Here is a 25,614-nt window from a genome sequence, read left to right as displayed (position 1 = left end):
CCAGTGTGTTTTTCCGTGCTCCTGCTTTTTCCTAATCTCTGTTTTTCTAGTCCTCCTGGTTTTTGCCTGCCTTGATCTTTGCCTGCCCTGACACTGAGCCCGCCTGCCTGACCATTCAGCCTGCCCTGACCTCGAGCCTGCCTGCCACTCTGTACCTCTGGACTCTGACCTGGTTTATGATCTCTTGCCTGCCCCTTGTTTATAATAAATATCAGAGACTCAAACCATCCGCCTCCCGTGTCTGCATCTGTGTCTCGCCCTGTATCGTTATACAGGGAGAGAAGAGAGAAGGCAAGCCTGCTTTATTCCCATCAAAGCAACACCTTATCACCCCTACATCACCCCCTCTCAACTGAAGTGTAAACTCAGTAAAAAAAAAGAAACGTCCCTTTTTCAGGACCCTGTCTTTCAAAGATAATTCGTAAAAATAATAACTTCACAGATCTTTGTTGTAAAGGGTTTAAATATGTTTCCCATGCTTGTTCAATGATTCATAAACAATTAATCAACATGCACCTGTGGAACGGTCGTTAAGACACTAACAGCTTACAGATGGTAGGCAATTAAGGTCACAGTTATGAAAAACTTAGGACACTAAAGAGGCCTTTCTACTGACTTTGAAAAACACTAAAAGAAAGATGCCCAGGGTCCCTGCTCATCTATGTGAACGTGCCTTAGGCATGCTGCCAGGAGGCATGAGGACTGCAGATGTGGCCAGGGAGACAGGACGGACAGCTGATCGTCCTTGCAGTGGCAGACCTGCACAGGATCAGTATATCCGAACATCACAGCTGCAGGACAGGTACAGAATTGCAACAACAACTGCCCGAGTTACACCAGGAACGCACAATCCCTCCATCAGTGCTCAGACTGTCCGCAATAGGCTGAGAGAGGCTGGACTGAGGGCATGTAGGCCTGTTGTAAGGCAGGTCCTCACCAGACATCACTGGCAACAACGCCGCCTATGGGCACAAACACACCTACACTGGATCAGAAAGGACTGGCAAAAAGTGCTCTTCACTGACGAGTCACGGTTTTGTCTCACCGGGGTGATGGTCAGATTCGCGTTTATCGTCGAAGGAATGAGCGTTACACCGAAGCCTGTACTCTGGAGCGGGATCGATTTGGATGTGGTCTGGGACGGTGTGTCACAGCAATCTCAACACTGTGCATTACAGGGAAGACATCCTCCTCCCTCATGTGGTACCCTTCCTGCAGTCTCATCCTGACATGACCCTCCAGCATGACAATGCCACCAGCCATACTGCTCGTTCTGTGCATGATTTCCTGCAAGACAGGAATGTCCGGGAACTTGCAGGTGCCTTGGTGGAAGAGTGGGGAAACATCTCACAGCAAGAACTGGCAAATCTGGTGCAGTCCATGAGGAGGACATGCACTGCAGTACTTAATGCAGCTGGTGGCCACACAAGATACTGACTGCTACTTTTGATTTTGACCCCCCCCCCCTTTGTTCAGGGACACCTTATCCATTTCTGTTAAGACACATGTCGTCTGTGGAACTTGTTCAGTTTATGTCTCAGTTGCTGAATCTTGATATGTTCATACAAATATTTCCAAATGTTAAGTTTGCTAAAAATAAACGCTGTTGACAGTGAGAGGACATGTCTTTTCTTGCTGAGTTTACAAGTATTATAATATGTAGGGGTAAAAAGGAAAAGCCATGGATTATACATCAAAGGGCATATTAATAAATAACTAAGAGTACAAGTCTGAACCACAGTGGATAGAAACTGTGATTGACTGGATCTATCTAAACTCTCAGGTTGTTAGCAGGCAAATGCATAAATAGGTAAGTAGGACAGATGTCAAATGATGCAGTAACTTAATAAGTTTAGTCTTTTGATAGTATTTGTCCCTATCAAATACATGTAATAATGGGGCTTAGTTTTCAGTGAGAGATTATGTTATGTTTCTGTTGCTGTGGTACTGAGCTGTAGGGAGTATAGGGACTAGTGACGCAGGCAGTCATCAGTGTATGTGACTGTGCTCAGGCTCTGTGTGAGTCTATCTAGGGGCCTGTGCATACATGCATATCACTACTCCCCACGGGGGAACTAGAACCATCTGGAATGATTAGTGTTTTATTTAACACCAGCTATCGCCATAATAACCCGACAGGGACAGGGTGCGGTGGGGGGTGGGGGGGAGGGGTGAGGGGTTGACTGGGTGAGCCTGTGGAAAGATTTACTGTCTTCAAGGTGGTTGTGTTTCGCAAATTAAATGTTTAGTCGGAGCATTTCTAAAATTGTGGTCATGGGGGCCAGGCCCTAGGACGATGATCATGCTGTGTTAGTGGCTGGGACACTGTCTGCCTGGAGAGGCTGTCTGTCTGCCCCACAGTGTCTCTACCACTGCTGTGTTAAAGTCAGGCCTCATAAACTGGGGGAGATTGCGCGTGCCTTGTAACACGTCCACTTAATGAAAAGACCGGGAGCTGTTGATTTAATAACTCCCTTTAGTGCCACATTAAAGTAAATGTGTATAGCAGTGAGACAGGGACCACCCCTTGTGTGTATGAAGGCATGTATGGTACCATTTCACCCTATTGTATTGACCTGAACTTGTTCGAACTCTGCTTGTTCGAATATGTTATTTTCACATTGTCTCTTTCAGTATGGTTCCAGCAAATGTGGTGGGTGCATAACCAGGCAAGCTAAATCCAGCTTGGGTTTGGCTACAGATGTAGGATCTTAATTAATTTGATCACTCTTTTGTTGCTGAGAATTTTCATGATTTACATAAATTCACTGAAAACCTACACTAACAAATGGTTATATTAACAGTATTGCATTTTTCACGTAGCCTAATTTTGGCAAGCTAATAGCCCAAACGCTGATCAAGCAACACTATGGACTAAACGTTTAAATCCTTTTGCTGCAGGATTATTTAGCTGTGACAATTCACGTCAAATTAAGATTCAACACTGCAGGTTTGGCTCAGTAGCATGAATTCCCTCTAGATTGTTTCTCTGGTCCAGTTTGCCAATCAATGATAAACAACACTCACCCTCTGGCACAGTCCGCTCCAACACAGTGAAGTTGGCAGAGAAGCCCTCCTTGGCGATGGCACTATCGGTGTTGATTGTCAGTGCCAAGATGCCCGTGTAGGAGATGATACGACCCGGGGTGTTCTGACCACAGTACCGCCCAATGTACGGACCAACTGCAGAGGGGGGAGGGGGGAGGGAGAGAAACAGATGGAGCGGTAGATAGAGAGAGGAGAGGAAGAGAGAGGGCGGTGGGAAGTAAGAGAGGGAAGGAGAGTGAGCGAACGAAAGAGAGAGATTGAGGGGTTGGAGAGAGAGGGGGGGCAAGAGAGAAAGATCATCAGTTACCAAGGTAATAACTGAAGATGGGAGTGTGTGTAGAGTTAAGAGTTAAGTCAGTATTTACTTGCTGTAGATCTGTCACATGGGTGTTCATACACAGTACAAAAGCTGAAGAACATATGCACATCCAGGTACTTTCCGCAGGTGCTGGAGTTGTAGGCAAACTCATGGAAAACAGAAAGGAAAACGCTGCATACTGGGAGCATGAGCTGCAGTGTTTTTGGCCTCCCAAGTGGCGTAACGGTCTAAGGCACTGCATTGCATTGCTAGAGGCATCACTGCAGACCCTGGTTCGTTCCCAGGCTGTGTCACAACTGTCCGTGATCGGGAGTCCCATTGGGCGGCGAACAATTGGGTTAGGGGAGGGTTTTGCTTGGGGGGGTAGGCCGTCATTGTAAATAAGAATTTGTTCTTAACTGATTTGCCTAGTTAAATAATAATATTAAAGTGGGCAGCGTTTTCCTTTCTGTTGTTCATACAGAGTAAACACAACCCCCTCATGGGTAACCCTCATGAAGGTAAAACTCCCCCACATGCCCACAAAACACGTAGAGAGACGAAGAAGAAGAAGAAGGGACTCCTGCTTAAGACAAGGCAGTCGAGGCTTCTGTCTGTTTTACACCAGTCATAAATTCCTTGGCCTTTTTTATGTGATGGTTTAGTGTGGAGCTGGGTATGATCTGGCCACTAAGACCAAACAACCAGAGATAAGGGGAAATACAAGGGAATGTCAAAAGAAAAGAGGGCAATAAAAGTGAACCCAGGAGCTGACGCCATATTGTGTCTATGAGTGTGTGTGTGTGTGTGTCTGCCTGCCTGTGTGTGTGTTCCTCTGTCTAGATGTTAAGCAGGTCTGGAGGCCTGGTGCTTATCTATGATTAGTAAGCCTGTGATCAGTGGCAAGTGACAGCCTGCTGCCCTCTAAACCTCTCACATCCCCTCACTTTGACATGCCTCATACAGCCTGGCCTTACAACCAGAAACACAGATGAAAGGGAGAGAGGGGTTAGCTAGGGTGTGGGGCTGATGGCTCAGATTCAGCATCATAACACAGGAGGGTTAGGGTTAGCCATCTCCTAGAGTTTCTGCATGACTCAACGGCTCTGCTGTGAACTCTGTGTCTCTGCAGGTCTCTATGGTCCTGGGGGAGGCGAGAGGAGGGTAGATGGAGGGAGGGGGAAGAGAGAGGAAGGGGAGGAGAGAAAAGGGGGAGGTTGCCACAGCCACACTCTCTGCCCACCTCAGTCTGCCTGAGATGGGGGAGAAAGGGAGGAGGGAGAAGGAGAGAGGTAGGAAAGAAGGCGCGACTCCCCAGGCGCTACATGGGAGTCCTCATCCTCACCTCACCCTGTCTCACCCCCTCATCGCCCCCTGTGGTGAGCGTACCTCCAGCCTTCCGTGCTAATGCACTATCGATCCAAAAGGAACCACATGTACTGTACCCAGCCCTCATCAGACAGGGCCTGACACACCCCAGGCTCCCCTCTATGTCTTCCCTGTCTCCCCCATGACCTTCCCATGTTCCAGGTCCGCTCTCTCATCCTCTCAATTACTCTGGATGTGAGAAGAGTGTTATTTTGTTATTTTCTAGACCCCCCCAAAGATAATAGAGGAGACATTGCTGTTGGTGGCTATTTCTTTTCTTTGTTTTCAATGGAAACATTATATGCTCTTAGACTGTAATATGAACCCTTAGTCTGAGAGTGTTGAAAAGTAAAAGTTTCAGAATTTCATACACAGAATAAACTTGTGTTCCTAAGAGAATTAGCCTCATGGTAAAAGTCTCCATTGTTGATCACAGATGTCAGTTTTCTGAATGCATTTCACGAGTGATGAAAATAAAGGTGATAATAATGTGAAAGACTGTGCCCTCAAGGTCTTCACAGCTTGTTTAATCAACACTGTTCGTTTTAGAGAAATGATAAACCTCCCACCTACATGGAAAACCTTGCAACACTTTTATATGAAATACCTGAGCCAAGTCTGACACTGTTACAAGCCAGTTTAACCTCTAGAACAGTGTTTCCCAAACTTTTTATAGTCCCATACCCCTTCAAACATTCAACCTCCAGCTGCGTACCCCCTCTAGCACCAGGATCAGTGTACTCTCAAATTTAGTTTTTTGTTGCCATCATTGTAAGCCTGCCACACACACACTATACGATACATTTAATAAACATAAGAATGAGTGTGAGATTTTGTCACAACCTGGCTCATGGGAAGTGACAAAGAGCTCTTATAGGACCAGGGCACAAATAATAATATAATAATAATCAATAATTTTGCTCTTTATTTAGCCATCTTACATATAAAACCTTATTTGTTCATCAAAAATGGTGAATAACTCACCAAAGGTTAATGAGAATGGTGTCCTTGAAAGGATGCACATAACTCTGCAATGTTGGGTTGTATTGGAGGGAGTCTCAATCTTAAATCATTTTCCACACACAGTCCGTGCCTGTATTTAGTTTTCATGCTAGTGAGGGCCGAGAATCCACTCTCACATAGGTACGTGGTTGCAAAGGGCATCAGTGTCTTAACAGCACGATTTGCCAAGGCAGGATACTCTGAACGCAGCCCAATCTATAAATCTGGCAGTGGCTTCTGATTAAATTCAATTTTCACAGAACCACTTGTTGCAATATCGATGAGGCTCTCTTGTTCAGATATCGGTAGACTGGAGGCAGGGCATGAAAGGGATAACGAATCCAGTTATTTGTGTCATCCGTTTCGGGACAGTACCTGCTTAATTGCGCACATAGCTCACTCAGGTGTTTCGCTATATCACATTTAACATTGTCTGTAAGCTTGAGTTCATGTGCACACCAAAAAATCATACAATGATGGAAAGACCTGTGTGTTGTCCTTGTTAATGCAGACAGAAAAGAGCTCCAACTTCTTAATCATATCCTCAGTTTTGTCCAGCACATTGAATATAGTTGTGGAGAGTCCCTGTAATCCAAGATTCAGATCATTCAGGCAAGAAAAAACATCACCCAGATAGGCAGTCGTGTGAGAAACTTGGCATCATGCAAGCTGTCAGACAAGGGAAAATTATGGTAAGTAAAGAAAACTTAAGCTCGTCTCTCATTTCAAAGAAACGTGTCAATACTTTGCCCCTTGATAACCAGCACACTTCTGTATGTTGTTAAAGTGTTACATGGTCGCTGCCCATATCAATGCATAATGAAGAAAATACATGAGAGTTCAGGGGCCTTGCTTTAACAAAGTTAACCATTTTCACCGTAGTGTCCAAAACGTCTTTCAAGCTGTCAGGCATTCCCTTGGCAGCAAGAGCCTCTCGGTGGACGCTGCAGTGCACTCAAGTGGTGTCGGGAGCAACTGCTCACCACTCCACTGTCTCCCTGTCATGGCTTTTGCGCCATCAGTACAATACCAACACATCTTGACCACCGAAGCCCATTTGATATCACAAAGCTGTCCAGTACTTAAAAAATATCCTCTCATGTTGTTCTGGTTTCCAGTGGTCTGCAGAAGAGGATGTCTTCCTTAATTGACCCCCATAAACATAACTGACATACACCAGGAGCTATGCCAGGCCCGCCATGTCTGCTGTAAAGCATATAATTCACTGGCTTGTAATTGCAGTAATTGTTTCAAAACATCCCCTGCCATGTCACTGATGCATCGTGAAACAGTGTTGTTTGATGAAGGCATTGTCTGTATAGTTTTTTTGGCCTTTTCCCCCAGCATTGTCCCAGCCATATCCACGGCAGCAGGAAGAATTAAGTCCTCCACAATAGTATGGCGCTTGCCTGTCCTAGCCACTCGGTAGCTCACCATATAAGATGCTTCTAGCCCCTTCATACTAATGGTATCTGTTGCTTTTATACATGTCATACTACTCGAAAGTCGTCTTTATTCTCACTCAAAAAACTCCCATGGCTTATTTTTCAAATTGTCATGTTTTGTTTCTAAATGTCTGTGCAAGAGTGAAGATTTCCCGCGAGAGAGTAACGGTTAATGTAATTGGATGTTAATTATTTGACTAGGCTACCTGTATTTGACATTGTGCTGTTATTTCGCTGAACACTAGATGGTTTAATTGTATTTTTGGCAGTGAAACGAGGCTTCGCAAGCTAGAAAAAAACCTCTGAATCACATTTTTATTTGCCGTACCCCCGACGGCATTGCATACCCCAGTTTGGGAATACCTGCTCTAGAAGAAACAACAGCTAAAACCCAAACCCATACAAAAGGGTTAGGTTGTTTCTGGACACAAAAGTCCACTCCTGACCGATCAATCAACAGTAAGGTGGAGTAACACCCCTGTCTACATACGTACCATGGCCTCTTCCCAACTGACAAACATAAACAACTCCACAAACACAACACAGAAAGGGAGTACGATAGATGATCAGAATTAGGACATGTTTGGCATTGAGTTAGGACAACTAAGCTACGTGTCCTGTCCACATTCATTGCCCTATTAATATATTTTTAAATGTTTATATTACCCTACTGTATAATACTGAGAATGCTAACAAAGATACTAGCTATATCTGACTAGATGTATGACTGTGACTCACCTCCAGGGAAGCCATCCCAGATCTCCAGCCTATCGTATCGACAGAAGACCCCGGTGGGAGGCGTGGTGTCAGGCTCAAGCTCGAAGCTCTCGAACTCCAGGATGATCTCGGACATCTTGGGGGCAAAGATCATGAAGGTGCAGTCCAGGTTGTTAGGATACTTCTCTGGAAAACCAGGTGATTTTATTACCCCATTGTTAGATGTGAAGTTCCTGGAACATTCCGGACCTGAGAGGAGGAGGGGAAAAGAGAGATTTCTAATGTATTTATTTATTAAACCAGGGAAGTCGCACTGAGACTTACATCTCTTCTGCAAGTGAGACAGGAGGAGACCCACAGGGAACACACTGATTGAATCAATGTTGTTTCCATGTCTTTTCAATGAAATTACATTTACCACAGTTCTATCAGCATGTTAAATGTACAACCACTCTGGAGCATCTATACTCCACACACAGAGATGCATACAAAGCTCTCCCTCGCCCTCCACTTGGAAAATCTGACCATAATTCCATCCTCCTGATTCATGCTTTTAAAGCAGGAAGCACCAGTGACTAGATCAATAAAAAAGTGGTCAGAGGAAGCAGATGCTAAGCTACAGGACTGATTTGCTAGCACAGACTGGAATATGTTCCGGGATTCCTACCAATGGCATTGAGGAGTACACCACAACTGTAACAATAAGTGCATCGATGACATCGTCCCCACAGTGACTGTACGTACATACCCCAACCAGAAGCCATGGATTACAGGCAGCATCTGCACTGAGCTAAAAGCTAGAGCTGCCGCTTTCAAGGAGCGGGACTTTAACCAGGAAGATTATAAGAAATCTCCATATGCCCTCCGACGAACCATCAAATAAGCAAAGCGTCAATTCAGGACTAAGATCGAGTCATACTACATCGGCTCTGATGCTTGTCAGATGTGGCAGGGCCTGCAAACCAATATAGACTACAAAGGGAAGCACAGCTGAGAGCTGCCCAGTGACACGAGCCTACCGGACAAGCTAAACTACTTCTATGCTCACTTCGAGGCAAATAACACTGAAACAGGCATGAGTGCACCAGCTGTACCGGAAGACTGTGTGATCACTCTCTTTGCAGCCGATGTGAGTAAGACCTTTAGACAGGTCAACAAGGCCACAGGGCCAGACGGATTACCAGGACGTGTACTGCGAGCATGCGTTGACCAACTAGCAAGTGTTTTCACAGACATTTTCAACCTCTAACCTGTCTGAGTCTGTAATACCATCATGTTTTAAGCAGACCACCATAGTGCCTGTGCCCAAGAACACTAAGGTAACCTGCCGAAATTACTACCGACCCGTAGCACTCACGTCTGTAGCCATGAAGTGCTTTGAAAGGCTGGACATTGCTCACATCAACACCATCATCCCAGAAGCTCTAGATCCACTCCAGTTTGCATACCGCCCCAACAGATCAACAGATGATACAGTCTCTATTACACTCCACACTGCCCTTTCCCACCTGAAAAAAGGAACACCTATGTGGGAATGCTATTCATTGACTACAGCTCAGCATTCAACACCATATTCCCTAAAAACTCATCAATAAGCTAAGGACCCTGGGACTAAACACCTCCCTCTGCAACTGGATCCTGGACTTCCTGACAGGCCGCCCACCAGGTGGTAAGGGTAGGTAACAACACATCCGCCACACTTTTCCTCAACACAGGGGCCCCTCAGGGGTGTGTGCTCAGCCCCCTCCTGTACTCCCTGTTCACTCATGACTGTACAGCCAGGTACGACTCTAACACCATCATTAAGTTTGCTGATGACAAAACAGTGGTAGGCCTGATCACCGAAAACAATGAGCCTACAGGGAGGAGGTCAGAGACCTGGCTATGTGGTGCCAGGACAACCACCTCTCCCTCAACGTGATCAAGACAAAGGAGATATTTGTGGACTACAGGAAAAAGAGGACCAAGCATGCCCCCATTCTCATCGACAGGGCTGCAGTGGAGCAGGTTGAGAGCTTCAGGTTCCTCACCAAAAAACGAACATGTTCCAAGCACACCATGACAGTCGTGAAGCGGGCACAACAAAACCTATTCACCCTCAGGAGACTGAAAAGATTTGGCATGGGTCTTCAGATCCTCAAAAGGTTCTACAACTGCACCATTGAGAGCATCCTGACTGGTTGCATCACTGCTTGGTATGGCAACTGCTCGGCCTCCGACCGCAAGGCACTACAGAGTGTAGTGCAAACTCCCCAGTATATCACTGGGGCCAAGCTTCCTGCCATCCAGGACCTCTATACTGGCGGTGTCAGAGGAAGGCCCTAAAAATTGTCAAAGACTCCAGCCACCCTAGTCATAGACTGTTCTCCCTGCTACCACACGGCAAGTGGTACTGGAGCACCAAGTCTAGGTCCAAGAGGCCTCTAAACAGCCCCTATCCCCAAGCCATAAGACTCCTGAACATCTAGTCAAATGGCAACCCAGACTATTCACATTGCCCCCCCCCCCACACCACTGCCACTCTCTGTTGTCATCTATGCATAGTCACTTTAATTAACTCTACCTACATGTACATACTACCTCAACTAACCGGTGCCCCTGCACATTGACTCTGTACCGGCACCCCCCTGTATATATTGTTATTTTTTACTGCTGCTCTTTAATTACTTGTTACTTGTATCTCTTATTCTTATCCATATTTTTTTTAACTGCACTGTCGGTTAGGGGCTCGTAGGTAAGCATTTCACTGTAAGGTCTACACATGTAGTGTTCGGCGCATGATTTGAATAGACGTTGAATTGACGTCTGTGCCCAGTTGGGAGAGGAAGAAAGAGTAGAGAGAAATAAAGAGAGAGGAAGAGAAAGAAAGAAAGAAAGAAAGAAAGAAGAGAAGAGGAGAGAGAGAAAGAGACAAAAGAAGTTGATACTTTTGAGTGTCTTGTTTTATGGTTTGTTTGTTTGCCTGTTCCTTTGTGCTTTGTGATGGAGAAGCTCTGTGAGCCAGCTGGCGCTTTAAGACAGTGCTTTATGGCCCTGAGAGGGAGACCACCTTGAATCTGCTGTCATTCATTCAATGGGCGGCTGATACACAATACACACCGTCTTTCTCTCTCTCTCTCTCGCTCTCTGACTGTCTTATTCTTTGTCAGTCCTTGACTTCGCACTTCTTTATGCTTCTGTGTGTGTGTGTGTGTGTGTGTGTGTTGAATCTGTTGCTGCTGCTGTTACATCTGGCCAGAGTGATTGTAAACATCAGTGAAAGGCCTCAATCACCAGCACAGGACTGAATAAACATGCCCCCCCCCCCAGCCATGTCATTACGCATCTGTGTGACATATGAGAAGTGCTTAGAGAAAATTACAGCTTCAAAGTTGAGGTAAGGGGGGCTGCATACACACACATACACACAAGCATGCACACACTCACACCAGTTTTATGTTTTATACCAGCAAGTCAAAACATTTACTCATGGCTCCCTGGAGAAGAGGCTTTCAGCTGATTAGGGAACTGAGCAGATTTCACACATTCATCACTTTACACTGCATCATGGCCAGATGAGTATGATTTAACAATATGTGAACCGTGGCAAGAAAAATACCCAAAAATGCATAACAAAGATGTACTATACTGCAACTCAAGAGACAGAGAACATAAAACAGTGAGTCTCAGACATTCAATTCAGAGTAAATTGTCCCATTGAATGTATCTTAGTTATTTCTGATGAACTATGACCATTCGTGGGTGGAAATGAGCAGCGGTTAATGTTAGGTCCACGTTATTCAGAAAACCATCCTTTCCATGGGCGGAGGCCAATTGAGGCAGAAATTGTGGGAGAGCCATGAACCAGCCGTCCATGGCAAGCTTGATGGAGGCATAGAGCTTAGTGTACCAGTGTAACAGCCCATGCAGCTTGAGTGAATGTGGCTAACTCTTTTTCCCCTGTCATTTAGTCATCTGCAGGCATCTCGCTGGGCCCCTAATTCAGGACCACTTCAGCATGTCTGACACACTTTGGAAATGAGAGTGGCTTATTTCTTTTCTTTCTTTTTTGAAGGGGTAAGGGGGGAGGGAGAGAGAAAGGAAAAGCAGGAACACCAGTTCAGTTTGACTGTGAGGCAAGTTGATATTTAGTGCTGCTCTGAAAGCTACCGATTCATTCTGCAGTTTTCCTCCTTTTTCCTGTTTGAAAAACCGTAGACCAGAAAGACTTTTCTAAAATATCAGGGCCAGGGATGTGGTCGTCCAGAACTCTGTGGGCCTCCACAGACTGATCCCAGGGATGACTGAGTTTGGGAAAAGAGGGAGGTTCAGGGGCAGACAGGTGTGTGTGTGTGTCTGTGTGTATCTGTGTGTGTGTTTGTTTCAAGTTCAAGTTCTGATAAGAAATAATAAAATAAATAAATAAGTAATGAATGAATAAGAATGCGAACATAAAGTAAATGGCTGAGAAAAATAGAATAAATATTTTTGCATAATATTATATAGCAAGGCAAAATTTATAGTCCAATATTTGCACGTTTTGGGGAAGGGGGGATTCGGGGGCAAGTATTTAATTGTACAGTATTTAGTAATAATAACAAGAGTCTGGTAGCAGCAGTTGTGGTGGTGTAGCATCAATATATATATATATATATATATATATATGTGTATGCATGTATGTATGTGTGTGTGTGTGTGTGTGTGTGTGTGTGTGTGTGTGTGTGTGTGTGTGTGTGTGTGTGTGTGTGTGTGTGTGTGTGTGTGTGTGTGTGTGTGTGGATGACTGTATGTCTGTATGGGTGTGTGGTTGAGTGAATGCATGTGTTCTAAGGTGCAGAGAGTCAGCGCAGGTGGTCAGTCCAGTTCAAGTGTTCAGCAGTCTGATGGCTTGTCTGATATTCACAGACGATGCAATCACCATTACACTGCACTATCCGATCTGGACAAGAGGAATGCCTATGTAAGATTGCTGTTCATTGACTATACCTAAGCATTGGACACCATAGTACCCTCCAAGCTCATCAATAAGCTTGAAGCCCTGGGTCTCAAACCCACCCTGTGAAATTGGTCCTGGACTTCCTGACGGGCTGCCCCCCAGGTGGTGAACTTAGGAAATAACATCTCCACTTCGCTGATCCTCAACACTGGGGCCCCACAAGGGTGCATGCTCAGCCCCCTCCTGTAGTCCCTATTCACCCATGACTGCGTCGCCATGCACGCCTCCATCTCAATCATCAAGTTTGCAGGCGACACAACAATAGTAGGCTTGATTACCAACAATGACGAGACAGCCTACAGGGAGAAGGTGAGGGCACTCGGAGTGTGGTGTCAGGAAAACAACCTCTCACTCAACTTCAACAAAACAAAGGAGATGATCGTGGACTTCAGGAAACAGCAGAGGGAGCACCCCCTATCCACATCAACAGGACAGCAGTGGAGAAGGTGGAAGGTTTTAAGTTCCTCGGCGTACAAATCACCGACAAACTGAAATGGTCCAGCCACACAGACAGTCTCAGGAGACTTAAGAAATTTGACTTGTCACCTAAAACCCTCACAAACTTTACAGATGCACAATTGAGAGCCTCCTGTCGAGCTGTATCACCGCCTAGTATGGCAACTGCACCGCCCACAACAGCAAGGCTCTCCAGAGGATGCATAACTCATCACCGGGGGCAAACTAACTGCCCTCCAGGACACCTACAGCACCCGATGTCACAGGAAGGCCAAAAAGATCATCAAGGACAACAACCACCCGAGCCACTGCCTGTTCACCCTACTAACATCCAAAAGGCGAGGTCAGTACAGGTGCAGCAAAGCTTGGACCGAGAGACTGAAAAACAGCTTCTATCTCAATGCCATCAGACTGTTTAACAGCCATCACTAACACAGAGAGGCTGCTCAATACATACAGACTTGAATCATTGGCCACTTTAATAAATGGATCACTAGTCACTTTAATAACGCCACTTACATTAATAATGTTTACATATCTTGCATTACTCATCTCATATGTATATGTTGTATTTTATGCCATATATTGCATCTTGCCTGTGCTGCTCTGTCATTGCTCATCCTTATATTTATATGTATATATTCTTATTTCATTCCTTTACTTAGATTTGTGTGTATTAGGTAGTTGCTGTGGAATTGTTAGCTTACATGTTAGATATTGCTGCACTGTCGGAACTAGATGCACAAGCATTTCGCTACGCTCGCAATAACATCTGCTAACCATGTGTATGTGACCAATACATTTTGATTTGAAGATATAAATAGTCTGAGCCTATTGGTATCAAACCACATGCTCCGATACGTCTGCCCAACAGTAAGGGAGTGAACAGCTCATGGCTGGGGTGTGTGGGGTCCTTGATGCTGCTGCGGGCCTTCCTCGGGCATCATTTTGACTAGAATTTCTGGATGGGTGGGAGCACAGTCCCAGTGATGTAGTGGGCCGTCTTCACCACCTGTTGAAGTCCAGAATCAACTCCTTTGTTTTTCTGACGTTGAGGGAGAGGTTGTTGTCCTGGCACCACAATGCCAATTAACTTACCTCCTCCCTATAGGCTGACTCATTGCTGTTAGTTATCAGACCGACAACCGCGGTGTCATCAGCAAACTTGATGATGGATTTGGTTTCGTGCAAAGCCACGCAGTCATAGGTGGATAGGGAGTAGAGGAGAGGGCTGATGACACACCTTTCGTCTTTTGAATACCGATGGAAATGGCATCTTCGTGGATCTGTTGGAGTGGTAGGCAAATTGGAGTGGGTCTAGTGCACCTGGCCTTGATGTGGGCCATGACCAGCCTCTCGAAGCACATCATGATAACCGGTGAGAGTGCGACGGGGCAATAGTCATTTGGGCATGTCACCTTGTTTTTCTTGGGCACTGTGATGATGGTGGTCTCCTTGAAGCAGGTGGGGACTACAGACTGGGACAGGGACAAGTTGAAGATGTCTGATAAGACACCCGTGTGTGTTTGTGTGTGTGTGTGTGTGTGTGTGTGTGTGTGTGTGTGTGTGTGTGTGTGTGTGTGTGTGTGTGTGTGTGTGTGTGTGTGTGTGTGTGTGTGTGTGTGTGTGTGTGTGTGTGTGTGTGTGTGGTAAAGTGGAGAGGCCTAAACAAGTGGCCATTCCATGGAAAGAAGACTCCCACAGCCCTTCAGTGCCCTGGACTACAGTCTGCTGCAGACTTCATAGTGGGTGTACAAGTCAAAGAAAGACTGTAGCTCTGTCTGAGAGGAGCTTTCTATTTGGTTGCCGCTGTCTGACACTGTTATCGCACATGGTGTTTGACAAGTGCAGAATTGGGCCAAAAGAAAATCATTTCAGATAATTTTTAAATCCTTTCACACTGTATAACTTTGTTCCCAATGCCTAGGTGAGGAGAGGACAGCGCTAGCCGCTCGCTAGAACTGCAGGGCTATCTCAGAGCAGGATCGGCATCTAGTCAAAGTGAGTAGGAAAGATAAAGTGCTAGCCTCGTGGGTAACAAGAGAGCATGTCTGTCTCGCCTATGTTCTCTCTGTGTACCATAATTACATGTTATCACCACCAACCTCCATCCCGGCTCCCTCCCTTTTCTAGTTTCATTCAGCCACAGAGAAAAAAGGGACAGGCAAGGGCAAACTGGCAGCCATTGTGTGCCTTTGTGTGGGTGTCTTTAAAAAGATAATGGGCACAGAGAAAAGAGATCAGAACAGAATAAGGAAAAGGTCCAGTCTCTCCCCTGAAGAGATATTCGGCCAACAGATCATTTTTTAAATCTTCTATTATCTCCATCTCCAAAGGGCTTTGGTCCAAAGAAGCCCCTCAGGCCCTCGTCGCTAGCTACCTCTCTACCCATGATGCTTTGTGTTGCGTGCATGGTATTTATGCGCTACAATCTGACTATTTACTGTGGTGTGACCAGCTTCAAGAGGCAAATAATGTGGCATTGCTAACCACATGCTAACTCACAACCCCGTCTGTCTCTTTCTAGTTTTACTACTGCTGTTGTTTTTGTTACGTTTGTGAATCGCATCGCCACCGAAAGCTGAGCCGTAGAGGTATTTTCACCAGACAAGAGGGAGAGAATTGAAATGGTAAAGTTGAAAAGGACCTGTAAACACGACAGAGCTTCTCCCCGAGAAACAAAGCGCACCCTATCACCACCCACTCCTCTCACGCCATGGCCCACTGCCACCACACACACACACGCACGCACACACACGTTTATTTCAGTTTACATTTCAGTTTGTGACAAAACAAGCAGTCATTGTGTAGAGAATCATTGTACCATTTAAACTGCTGTGAAATATATTTTCCATGGCGCAAAATATTGCATTTTCAGCTGTTTGAAGCCGGTTTACAAAACTGAAAGTGAAAGATGCAAAGAACTAATTTAAGAACGGGCAGCATAGAAATAGCACACATAGAATAGATCTACCGCTTGTTAAACTTTTGATCTGCTCGCCCAAAAAGTTACATATTGCAGCTTCAAACTATAGAATGTATGATGGGATTGAGACAAGCTGCAGCCTTAAAAACACAGGGGAATGCCCCCAATTGGCACCCTACTCCCTATATAGTGCACTACTTTTGACCAGGACCCATAGGGCTCTGGTCAACAGTAGTGCACTGCGTAGGGAATAGGGTGCCATTTGGGACACAGAGAGTCTTTTCAAAACAGGCTCTAAGTGCTCTCTTTGACATTTACAAGCCTCCATAATGGCTTCTAGCTGGCATCTTTCACACTTGTGTATGTTGCGCCATATCTCCCATGGGTGAGGGGGTAAACAAATGTAACTCCCTCTCTTGTGTAGAGTTATGAGAGTTTATTTAACAGGACAAAGTCACAGCTTGTTAAATATATATTTTACATAATCTAATCTCGAAATCTCAACGTGCTAAGGAGTTATGCTTCGACTTGGGGCTTCTTTCAACATACTTTTCCCCTGATTACTTTTTCCTTAAGCTAGGTTTTTCTATTTAACATTTCAAAACATTTTTTTTAGATGGTGAAAGCAGACTGCTGCTTTAAGACTGTGTTGTTAATCATTGAGTGACTCTCCCCCCCCTCTCTCTCCCTCTCTCTCTCTCTCTCTCACACACCATCCCTCACCCTCCTTTCCCCCTCCGTGGTCAGTGTTATAAGGGACTGGGGACTTAATGACCTGAGGTGTTGTTCTAAGACTGCTGAGCAAATACCTATAGTTTATATTCCATGTATCAGTCTATTTGATAGTTAGCCCAGTTTGTCTAGTAACTAGCTTCTCCTGGATGGACGTTTCCTCCCCTGTAGCTAGGCTGATAGAAGGGTTAATGGGCAGTGGAGAATTCCGGTAACTCTCTGGACACATAATCAAATATTAACCTGAAGCCACAGCTGGGGGTGTGTGTCATTCAGTTATACAAACACACGCACGCACGCACACACACACACACACACACACACACACACACACACACACACACACACAATCTGACACACTGGCAAGGCATTTAGCATGCCAACATGCCGATGACATCATTTCCCCCCTGTATTGTTAGTGAGGTATGAGAGAGAGCATGTGGCCTTTAGAGAGTTTGGGTCTTAAGTTTCCATGGAGGCTGGCTGTGTGTCTGTTTGTGTGTGCGCTTGCGTGCGCGCGCTTGGGTGCCAGACAGTGAGTGCTGTGCCAGATGTGACCTTTGCCCATCAGAGCGCTCATCAGATGAAAGCCCAATGGCCCTGCATCTGTCTCCCCCCTTCCCTCCCCTCCATCCTCTCCTCAAACCCCCTCCCCCTTCTTCACCTCGTTCCCCCCTCCTGGGTGTTGACACAGGTGTCCTCGTAACAAGTGCCGTATAGCTGCGACATGATGAACGGTTCTGGTGGGTGAAATACCGATGATGGAGCTTTTCACTTATAGGTAAGGCAGGGCAGAGGGCTCTCCCTTCTCACCTCCTTTCTCCCTTCCTTCCCAGTTCTCTTCTCTTCACTCTTCAAGATCCATCCCACTGAGCAGCATCAGGGAGAGAGCGGAAGACAGGAGAGGAAGAATGGGGCAGGGGCACGATCCCTGAATCTCTCTCCTCCCTCTCTCTCTCTCTCTCTCTCTCTCTCTCTGCCCCCAACGCCATGCTTGATGTGGCTCTAAGAGTAACAAATTGCAGAGCTGTTAACCAGAAGCATATTACTTTTTTCAGAGAGAAAGAGACCCAGTTGTGACAGACTTTAAGTGACTGAAGATTAGAGGATAAATATAGAGTTTTCTGGTCAGAGAGGATGGCCTGTTTGTATTCTGAAATCCGGAGAGGTGGACATTAGGGACCATTTGGGCTAAAGGGGTGGTAGTGGTCAATTTGTATTAGTGACCTTAGTGGACTCCAGCACTGGACAACACCAGCAGTACCACAGGTACAGTGTGTTCTCTTCCTGTAGCTGACTATCTACCGCTGAGTTCAGTGCATCCATAAAAATAAGCTGGCCTTATCCCCGTTCTCAGCTCTCTTTTATTCCTCTCCTCACCCCCCTCTGTCTCTGTTTTCATCATTCCCTCCCTCCTTCCCTCCTACTGTCCGGTCAGTGGAGCAAGGCCAGCAATTTTGCTGCCCATAAAATAAATAGCCCAGTCTAATTAAGATCCCTGGATTGAAAAAGCAATGTGTGTGTGTGTGTGTGTGTGTGTGTGTGTGAGTTGTGAAAGGCGATGGACGACCACAAACAACCTGTTTTCTCCCAATTAGACATTCCTTTGTGCTACTGACGGCACCGCTGATGAGAACCAGAGCTGCTCTCCAGTTTCATTACAGAGAGAGATAGAGTGTATACCCTGTTTCCCATCTGACCTTGAACCCTCATTTACCTCTGAAAGAACCCAGCTCCATTCCCTGAAGCTGCCCTCGAACCCGAGTCTGTAGTACTTTACACACAGCATTCTTCCATCCAGACTCATTAAGATGCACTGCATTCCTTGCATTACTTCTCCAGCGCTATCTCAACATGTACCATCATTAAGTTTACATGTATTAGCCAACACAAATCTGCTGATTCTGTCCGCCTAATAACCACCCTGGTGTTGATAAGCTTACCTAATCAACAAGCTAGCTCCTCTCTAAACCAAAGGAGGGAGGCTTAGAATGTGTTCCAAATGGTACCCTATTCCCTATATAGTGCACTACTTTTAACCAGAGCACTATGGGTCCTGGTCAAAAGTACTGCACTAAATAGGCAATAGGGTGCCATTTGGGACACAGACTTAATAGATCTCAGAGCCACCGCCTTGGCGGCGGCCGGCTCTGCTGTAGTCAAAACACAGCACTTGTTTCAAAGCTAAACAAGCTTCTGCTGCCTGCTTCAGAAGAACCGGCCCGGCCCCACGACACACCCATGGTGCCAGCTCTACAGTGGATGGTCCTGGAGCAAAACATCCCACAGAGTGTGCACCATACTGGGCTGTGTCTCCAGCTGGCTACCCCTTGGTGCATCCCCTCTTACTAACAACACATCTGGGGATCCATATTTCTTCATATCTCAACACCCTGCACTCAGCACTTCTTTCACCCATCCCTCATAGCCCAGGGGCCCGAACACAACTAATTTATAATCAGCCCTTTTAATGGATGAGACTGGGAAATACCTCATCAGGAGATGAATGTGGGGTGCACAATTTAACCGCATCATCAAGAGGGAATGCTGCACTTCACTGAAGTGTGGGGAGATGTGTGTGTCACGCAAATACATCAGATCAAAGGGACATCCCCTCAGACACACACACACACACATACATACACCCTACCCCTACACACACACACACACACACACACACACACACACACACACACACACACACACACACACACACACACACACACACTTCTGAGATTAAAAAGAGGGCCCTGTCAGGGCATCCGTCTTCTCTGTGGGTCACTCTGAGTTGTCCCATAGCCTAGCTGAGGGTTAATTAACCAGTGGAGTCTGCTGTCTGTTGCACCTGTCTGTGTCCTACTCCCTTCCCCTCTCCCAATCATTCAATGGAAATCTACCCCCGTCCCATGGCAGCCATAAACACAAAACACAGTCAGGAAGTCAAGCCAACAACAGGAAGCTTTCCCTCTTATTTTATTTTCTTCAGATAAGAAATAAGAATGTCCCCTGAGTGTATTTGTGAAAATAAGGCTGCTTGGTGAGTTCAGCAGGGACACGCCTGTGGTCTTTTTTGTGAGATTTTATTGTTGAGGATACTTCTCAGGGTTGGACAACATTATCGGTTCATCTGATCGTCTGCATAAGCAGCACTATGCTACCGCAACGGAATATATGAGTATGAATTGAGCTTATCAAGAGCAGGAAGAGGAGAAAGCACTTCCTTCATTCATGTTCCTTAAACCGTTGGTGACTCACTTTCTCCACTTAACCGTGATGATGTAGCATCACATAAACAGAGAAAGGGGACAATATTATGTCTGGATGAACAGATATCATCATATGTCTATAACTACAGCAAGTCTTAGAAGTACCATAAATACATTGTTGCTACTTTACGAGCTGTGTGTGTACTTGTGTGTGTGATGATATTTTGTGAATGTGTGTGTGTCTGCCATTCACTCTTTCTCCTCTCACCTGTTTTGAAGACCTCGTAGCGGATGGAGAAGCCTGCTCCATGGGTCTCGTAGTCGGACACAAACTTGATGTAGAGCTGGTACCCAGAAGACACCACGGGTGACGGGGCTATCTTCCCACAGTACTTCCCCACCAGCTGCCCACTCTCGTCCACGCCGTCACGTACCTCCACATAGTCATACCTGGACAGAGAGGGGGAGTGAGTACCTGTCAGGGACCTGTTGTTGTATTAGGTATTTTATGCACACACACACACACACACACACACACACACACACACACACACACACACACACACACACACACACACACACACACACACACACACACACACACAATAAGTTGGAAACAACAACCAAGTTCATGTTTTGATAGGTGATCCTCCATAATGCAGAAAAAACATGCTCTAGTGGTAATGAGGTCTACAGGATAAATCCAAGACCAGGTGGGCAGGTTGGTTAGCCTACTCATACTTCCTCCACGTGGCACGGCTCCATGTTGTTAGCTAGACAATGCGGACACTGCAGAGATTCTATCACAATGACTCCCAGCTGTACGGAGTCTAGGTTTACATAAAACTGGTCTAGAGGAGCTGTGAGTGTGTGTTGGAGCTATGTCGAGACTGTCAGTGCAGCTGAATAGCTGTCTTCTCCCTGTAAAAGAGCCGATGCCTAAAGAGAGAAGTGTGTGTGGGGTTTATATGTGTTTCTGTAGCGTCTGTCATTGTGTGTGTGTCTGTGTGTATCTGAGTATATTTAATGTCAGTGATCGTATTATACTCCTTGGAGGCAGGTACAGGGAGACCACCAGACGCACGTGTTAACGCAATCAGGTGGCAGCTATGGGATTGCAGCTCATGCACACGCACACACACACACACACACACACACACACACACACACACACACACACACACACACACACACACACACACACACACACACACACGCTCCACATCCTACTCAAATGGAATTTCAGATCCAGGGCTATTGGCATGAGGAACTGGCTAATTGAGTCAGCACGAAGCTTTAAGACCAAGGGAGGAAATCGCCTTCAGAATGTGCACGGGTAACAACGGGAGCCAATGCACTTACACATCGTGTGTGTAACATAAGATGGAGTGAAGAGGGCAATCTGAATCTGATCTGTTGGCCAACCAGGGTGGCCTGAACGAACACAGCCCATGGGGATCTGGGCTGAAAAGTCAGTATGCAGTGTATGCCTTTGCATGTACGTGTGTGTGTCTGCAGTGCAGGAGAAATTAATCATCCATGCTTTGTTAGGGGTTCAAGCAGCGAAACTGGTGAAACCGTATTGTATTTGTTCCTGTTCATTATTAGGGGTTCAAGCAGCATTATTAATAGGAAAAAAATCCATACTATTAGCACTGGTTAGAGGAGATGGAGGAGACTTAAACAAAAACATATGCTTAAAGTCATTTGCTCCCTCTTTCAAAATATATCTTGGTGAATCATGGGTGACTCCGTCATTTGTAACAAGTTTCAGTAAATTATTTTTGGTAGCATTTCTATATTGGAGATAAAAACATATTTTTTTCCCTGTTTTCCATCCAGTTTGCTTTATTTTGATAATATATTACACTTGATCTTTCTTGAATAAGTTCCTCCATTTCTTTTTGTTTTTCCTCTAACTTATTCTGAGCCTCTATGGTACAGTTTTTATTGCTATCAATCTGTTCTGTTAGACCTTCTATTTCCTTTGTTAATATGGACTCTTTTGACCTAAATTGCTTTTTGTTTAAGAGCTGAGTACTGAATTGCATGGCCTCTAAAAGCACATTTAACCCTTTCATACATGAGTTCTGAATATCTCTAACCGTCGCCCTAGCATGAGTTGTTTTATACACGTGATGTTAGAATACACTTACTGTTCCAAAACGTGATTGTTACGCAACAGGACAGTTAACACACGCTGCCTGTTAATTATCTATAGGCTATGTTTCAACTTGCCAATTTAAAAAATAATTCTAACGACAGTTTGAATTGAGGAGCGTTCCACCTCCTCATTAATTTGCATAGAGTAGCCCATTTCAGCGTTGCGGACAATTTATGTTTGAGGCTTTAAGAGCCCAGACAAACGTCTCTCTTTGAGGAGAGCCCACACACTTCACCAATGTGCAGACATTTGCACAGTTTTGCATGAAGTGGCACATTTTCTGGCTGGCGCAAGCATTGTCTTCCTTGTTGTTTTCCTTATAAATAATAACTTTGGACATGTGTGAGTTCCTATCAAAGTAAGTGCCATTATTTTCTGTATATTGTGTTGTCGTTTCTACTGTAGCATACAGTATGTATGCATGTATGTATGTATGTACTGTATGCACTGTATGTATAGAGCATAATGTATTTACAGTTTTATTCACATGTTTTCAGGTACTGGTGACAAATAATGCATTCCAATTATTGTATAAATTGTAATGGACATCACTTTTGTGCAGATATGGGATAGACATTTTAAAATAAATTATTAATATTTATTTATATACTGTCCTAGCATGATGGAATGGTCCCCAACTATATACCACTAGACACCCACCTGAGAGACCTATACACAAAGGAGAAGTCCTTATCTGTTTTATAGGCCTACTGTAAGTAGCCTATACGCAGCCAAATCAGAAATATGAATGTGGTCAGAGACCTACTAAAGCAGTACCACCCCATCAAGATTCTGAGCCTGCCTGGCAGGGTTGGTCCGACACAGCCAATGCCCCCTGATGGGAGAATTATATACAAGGAAATTCTCAAACCTGCTAATAAGAACCTTGACGACCTTGTACCTAGCCGGTGGGGATTCCGGTGGGGTGCCCTCACCCAGGCAGTAGCAGTGCTGGCAACACTAGCTGCAGTAACCCATGGGGACGGGGTCACACTCGGCCATTAAGAGAGGGGGCATATTATTGTGGCCCTGGTGGCACAAAATCATTAAAGGTCTGACTGCACAGAGATGCTTGGGAATATGGTCCAACGGGGGACCGCTTGTGGGTGCTTACAGGGGGAAAGGGTATATCTGATCTCCATCACCTAGGACGTGACAATGGTTAAACAAATCTCCCCATTTCTGCTCAATTTCGCATGCCTTCTCATACAGCTGCAGCTGTATATGCATTCGTAAATCAAGGCCTTTCTTGAGTCGGGCTCTGGGATGGCGCAACAGTTAAGCATTTGAATGTATAGTTGCTTGTGGGGGAAAAGGGTTGAGTGTGTATGAGAGTGTGTATGAGAGTGTGTATGAGAGTGTGTGTGTGTGTCTGTGTGTGTCTGTGTGTGTGTGTGTGTGTGTGTGTGTGTGTGTGTGTGTGTGTGTGTGTGTGTGTGTGTGTGTGTGTGTGTGTGTGTGGGTGGGTAGGTAGGTAGGTAGGTAGGTAGGTAGGTATCTCACAACTGTTGTGAGGGAGTAAAGATGTTAGGGACAATATAGGATTAATTACAATAATTGTTTGCTAAAATAATAATTGCTTGCCAAAACATATTTTGTAATGGCAATACTGGTAGGAGGTAACACTCCTTTGCATAAACTACCTACCTTATTAGAAATATTCATTTCTAAATATGGAAATTAGACAATAATAATTTTTTATATATATATATATACATTTTAATAGCTATATATAATACAAATTGAGGTGAGGGCGATGGAAATGATTTTGGCGGTTGATCTGCTTCTGTTCTGTGGGTGGCACTGTGTGCTCTTTTTGAAGGATGGGTCCCAGTCTCTGGGGGCCATGGGATCTGGGGGGTCAGGGGTGGTCTGCCAGTCAATGGGATGACAACCCAACTCGGGATGAGGAGGGGTTTTAGGGGGTGGAATAGTGGGGACCAATTGGCGGTTTACTTAGCAATGCATAAGTCGCTCTGGATAAGAGCGTCTGCTAAATGACTTAAATGTAAATGTAAATGCATATATCAAGGTACAGCTATATGGATACTCATGTTACTTTTTAATGGTACGTTTACAAACATATATTACGATAAATATAATTAAAACTTGTGTCGCATTATGGTAATTGGTGAAATAAGTATAGCCAGTTATAATTGTAATGGCTTAGCAGATTATAAGAAAAGACAATCAGCATTTACCTGGCTAAAAGAAAAGGAATGTAATATGTATTGCTTACAGGAAACTCATTTAACAATTTTAGATGAAGTTTTGTGGGAAAAGGATTTGGGGGCGAAGTATATTTCTCCCATGGGCAAAGAAATTGAAATAGGGTGATGATATTAATTAACAGTAATTTTGATAAAAATGTGCAAATTGGCCAAACAGATCCTCAAGGTAGATGGATGATTTTAAATATGTTTTTGGACCATAAACAGATATGGCTTATTAACCTATACGGTCCAAATAATGATTATCCATGCTTCCTTGAAAATACATATAATAATTTATCAACCCGACAAGCAACACAAGACTATTATTACAGTGGGAGATTATAATACAGTTTTAAATAAATCAATGGACCATAAAGGAAATCACACTACAAACTATCCTCCTCATGCACTTAAGGAAATAATGAATGTCATGGATACATTGGAATTTGTGGATATATGAAGGCTTAAATACCCTGACCTAGTGAGATATACAGTTGAAGTCGGAAGTTTACATGCACCTGAGCCAAATACATTTATACTCAGTTTTTCACAACTCCTGACATTTAATCCTAGTAAAAATGCACTGTTTTAGGTCAGTTAGGATCACCACTTCATTTTAAGAATGTGAAATGTCAGAATAATAGTAGAGAATGATTTATGTCAGCTTTTATTTCTTTCAACCACACTCCCAGTGGGTCAGAAGTTTACATACACTCAATTAGTATTTGGTAGCATTGCCTTTAAATTGTTTAACTTGGGTCAAACGTTTTAGGTACCCTTCCACAAACTTCCCACAATAGGTTGGGTGAATTTTGGTGTAACCGAGTCAGGTTTGTAGGCCTCCTTGCTCGCACACGCTTTTTCAGTTCTGCACACACATTTTCTATAGGATTGATGTCAGGCTTTGTGATGGCCACTCTAATACCTTGACTTTGTTGTCCTTAAGCCATTTTGCCACAACTTTGGAAGTATGCTTGGGGTCATTGTCCACTTAGAAGATGAATTTGCGACCAAGCTTTAACTTCCTGACTGATGTCTTGAGATGTTGCTTCAATATATCCACA

General features: G+C 44.8%; 1 protein-coding gene across 9 annotated transcripts in view; it reads right to left on the bottom strand.

Moving 5' to 3' along the window:
* The window catches only part of LOC115195887 (neuropilin-1a), a 121,930-nt gene that overhangs the window by 61,203 nt on the left and 35,113 nt on the right, over nt 1-25,614 (bottom strand). For all 9 annotated transcript variants that reach the window (XM_029756226.1, XM_029756225.1, XM_029756227.1 and 6 more), the window contains 3 exons: nt 20,442-20,623; nt 7,900-8,127; nt 3,028-3,183 (listed from right to left, as the gene is read on the bottom strand). In XM_029756226.1, the coding sequence (XP_029612086.1) occupies nt 3,028-3,183; nt 7,900-8,127; nt 20,442-20,623 (566 nt within the window). The remainder of the gene's footprint in view (nt 1-3,027; nt 3,184-7,899; nt 8,128-20,441; nt 20,624-25,614) is intronic.

Source organism: Salmo trutta, chromosome 6 (genome assembly GCF_901001165.1).
Source record: "Salmo trutta chromosome 6, fSalTru1.1, whole genome shotgun sequence".
Taxonomy (NCBI): Eukaryota; Metazoa; Chordata; class Actinopteri; order Salmoniformes; family Salmonidae; genus Salmo; species Salmo trutta.
Note: the sequence above shows the minus strand (reverse complement) of the source record. Positions and strands in the feature narration are given on the sequence as shown.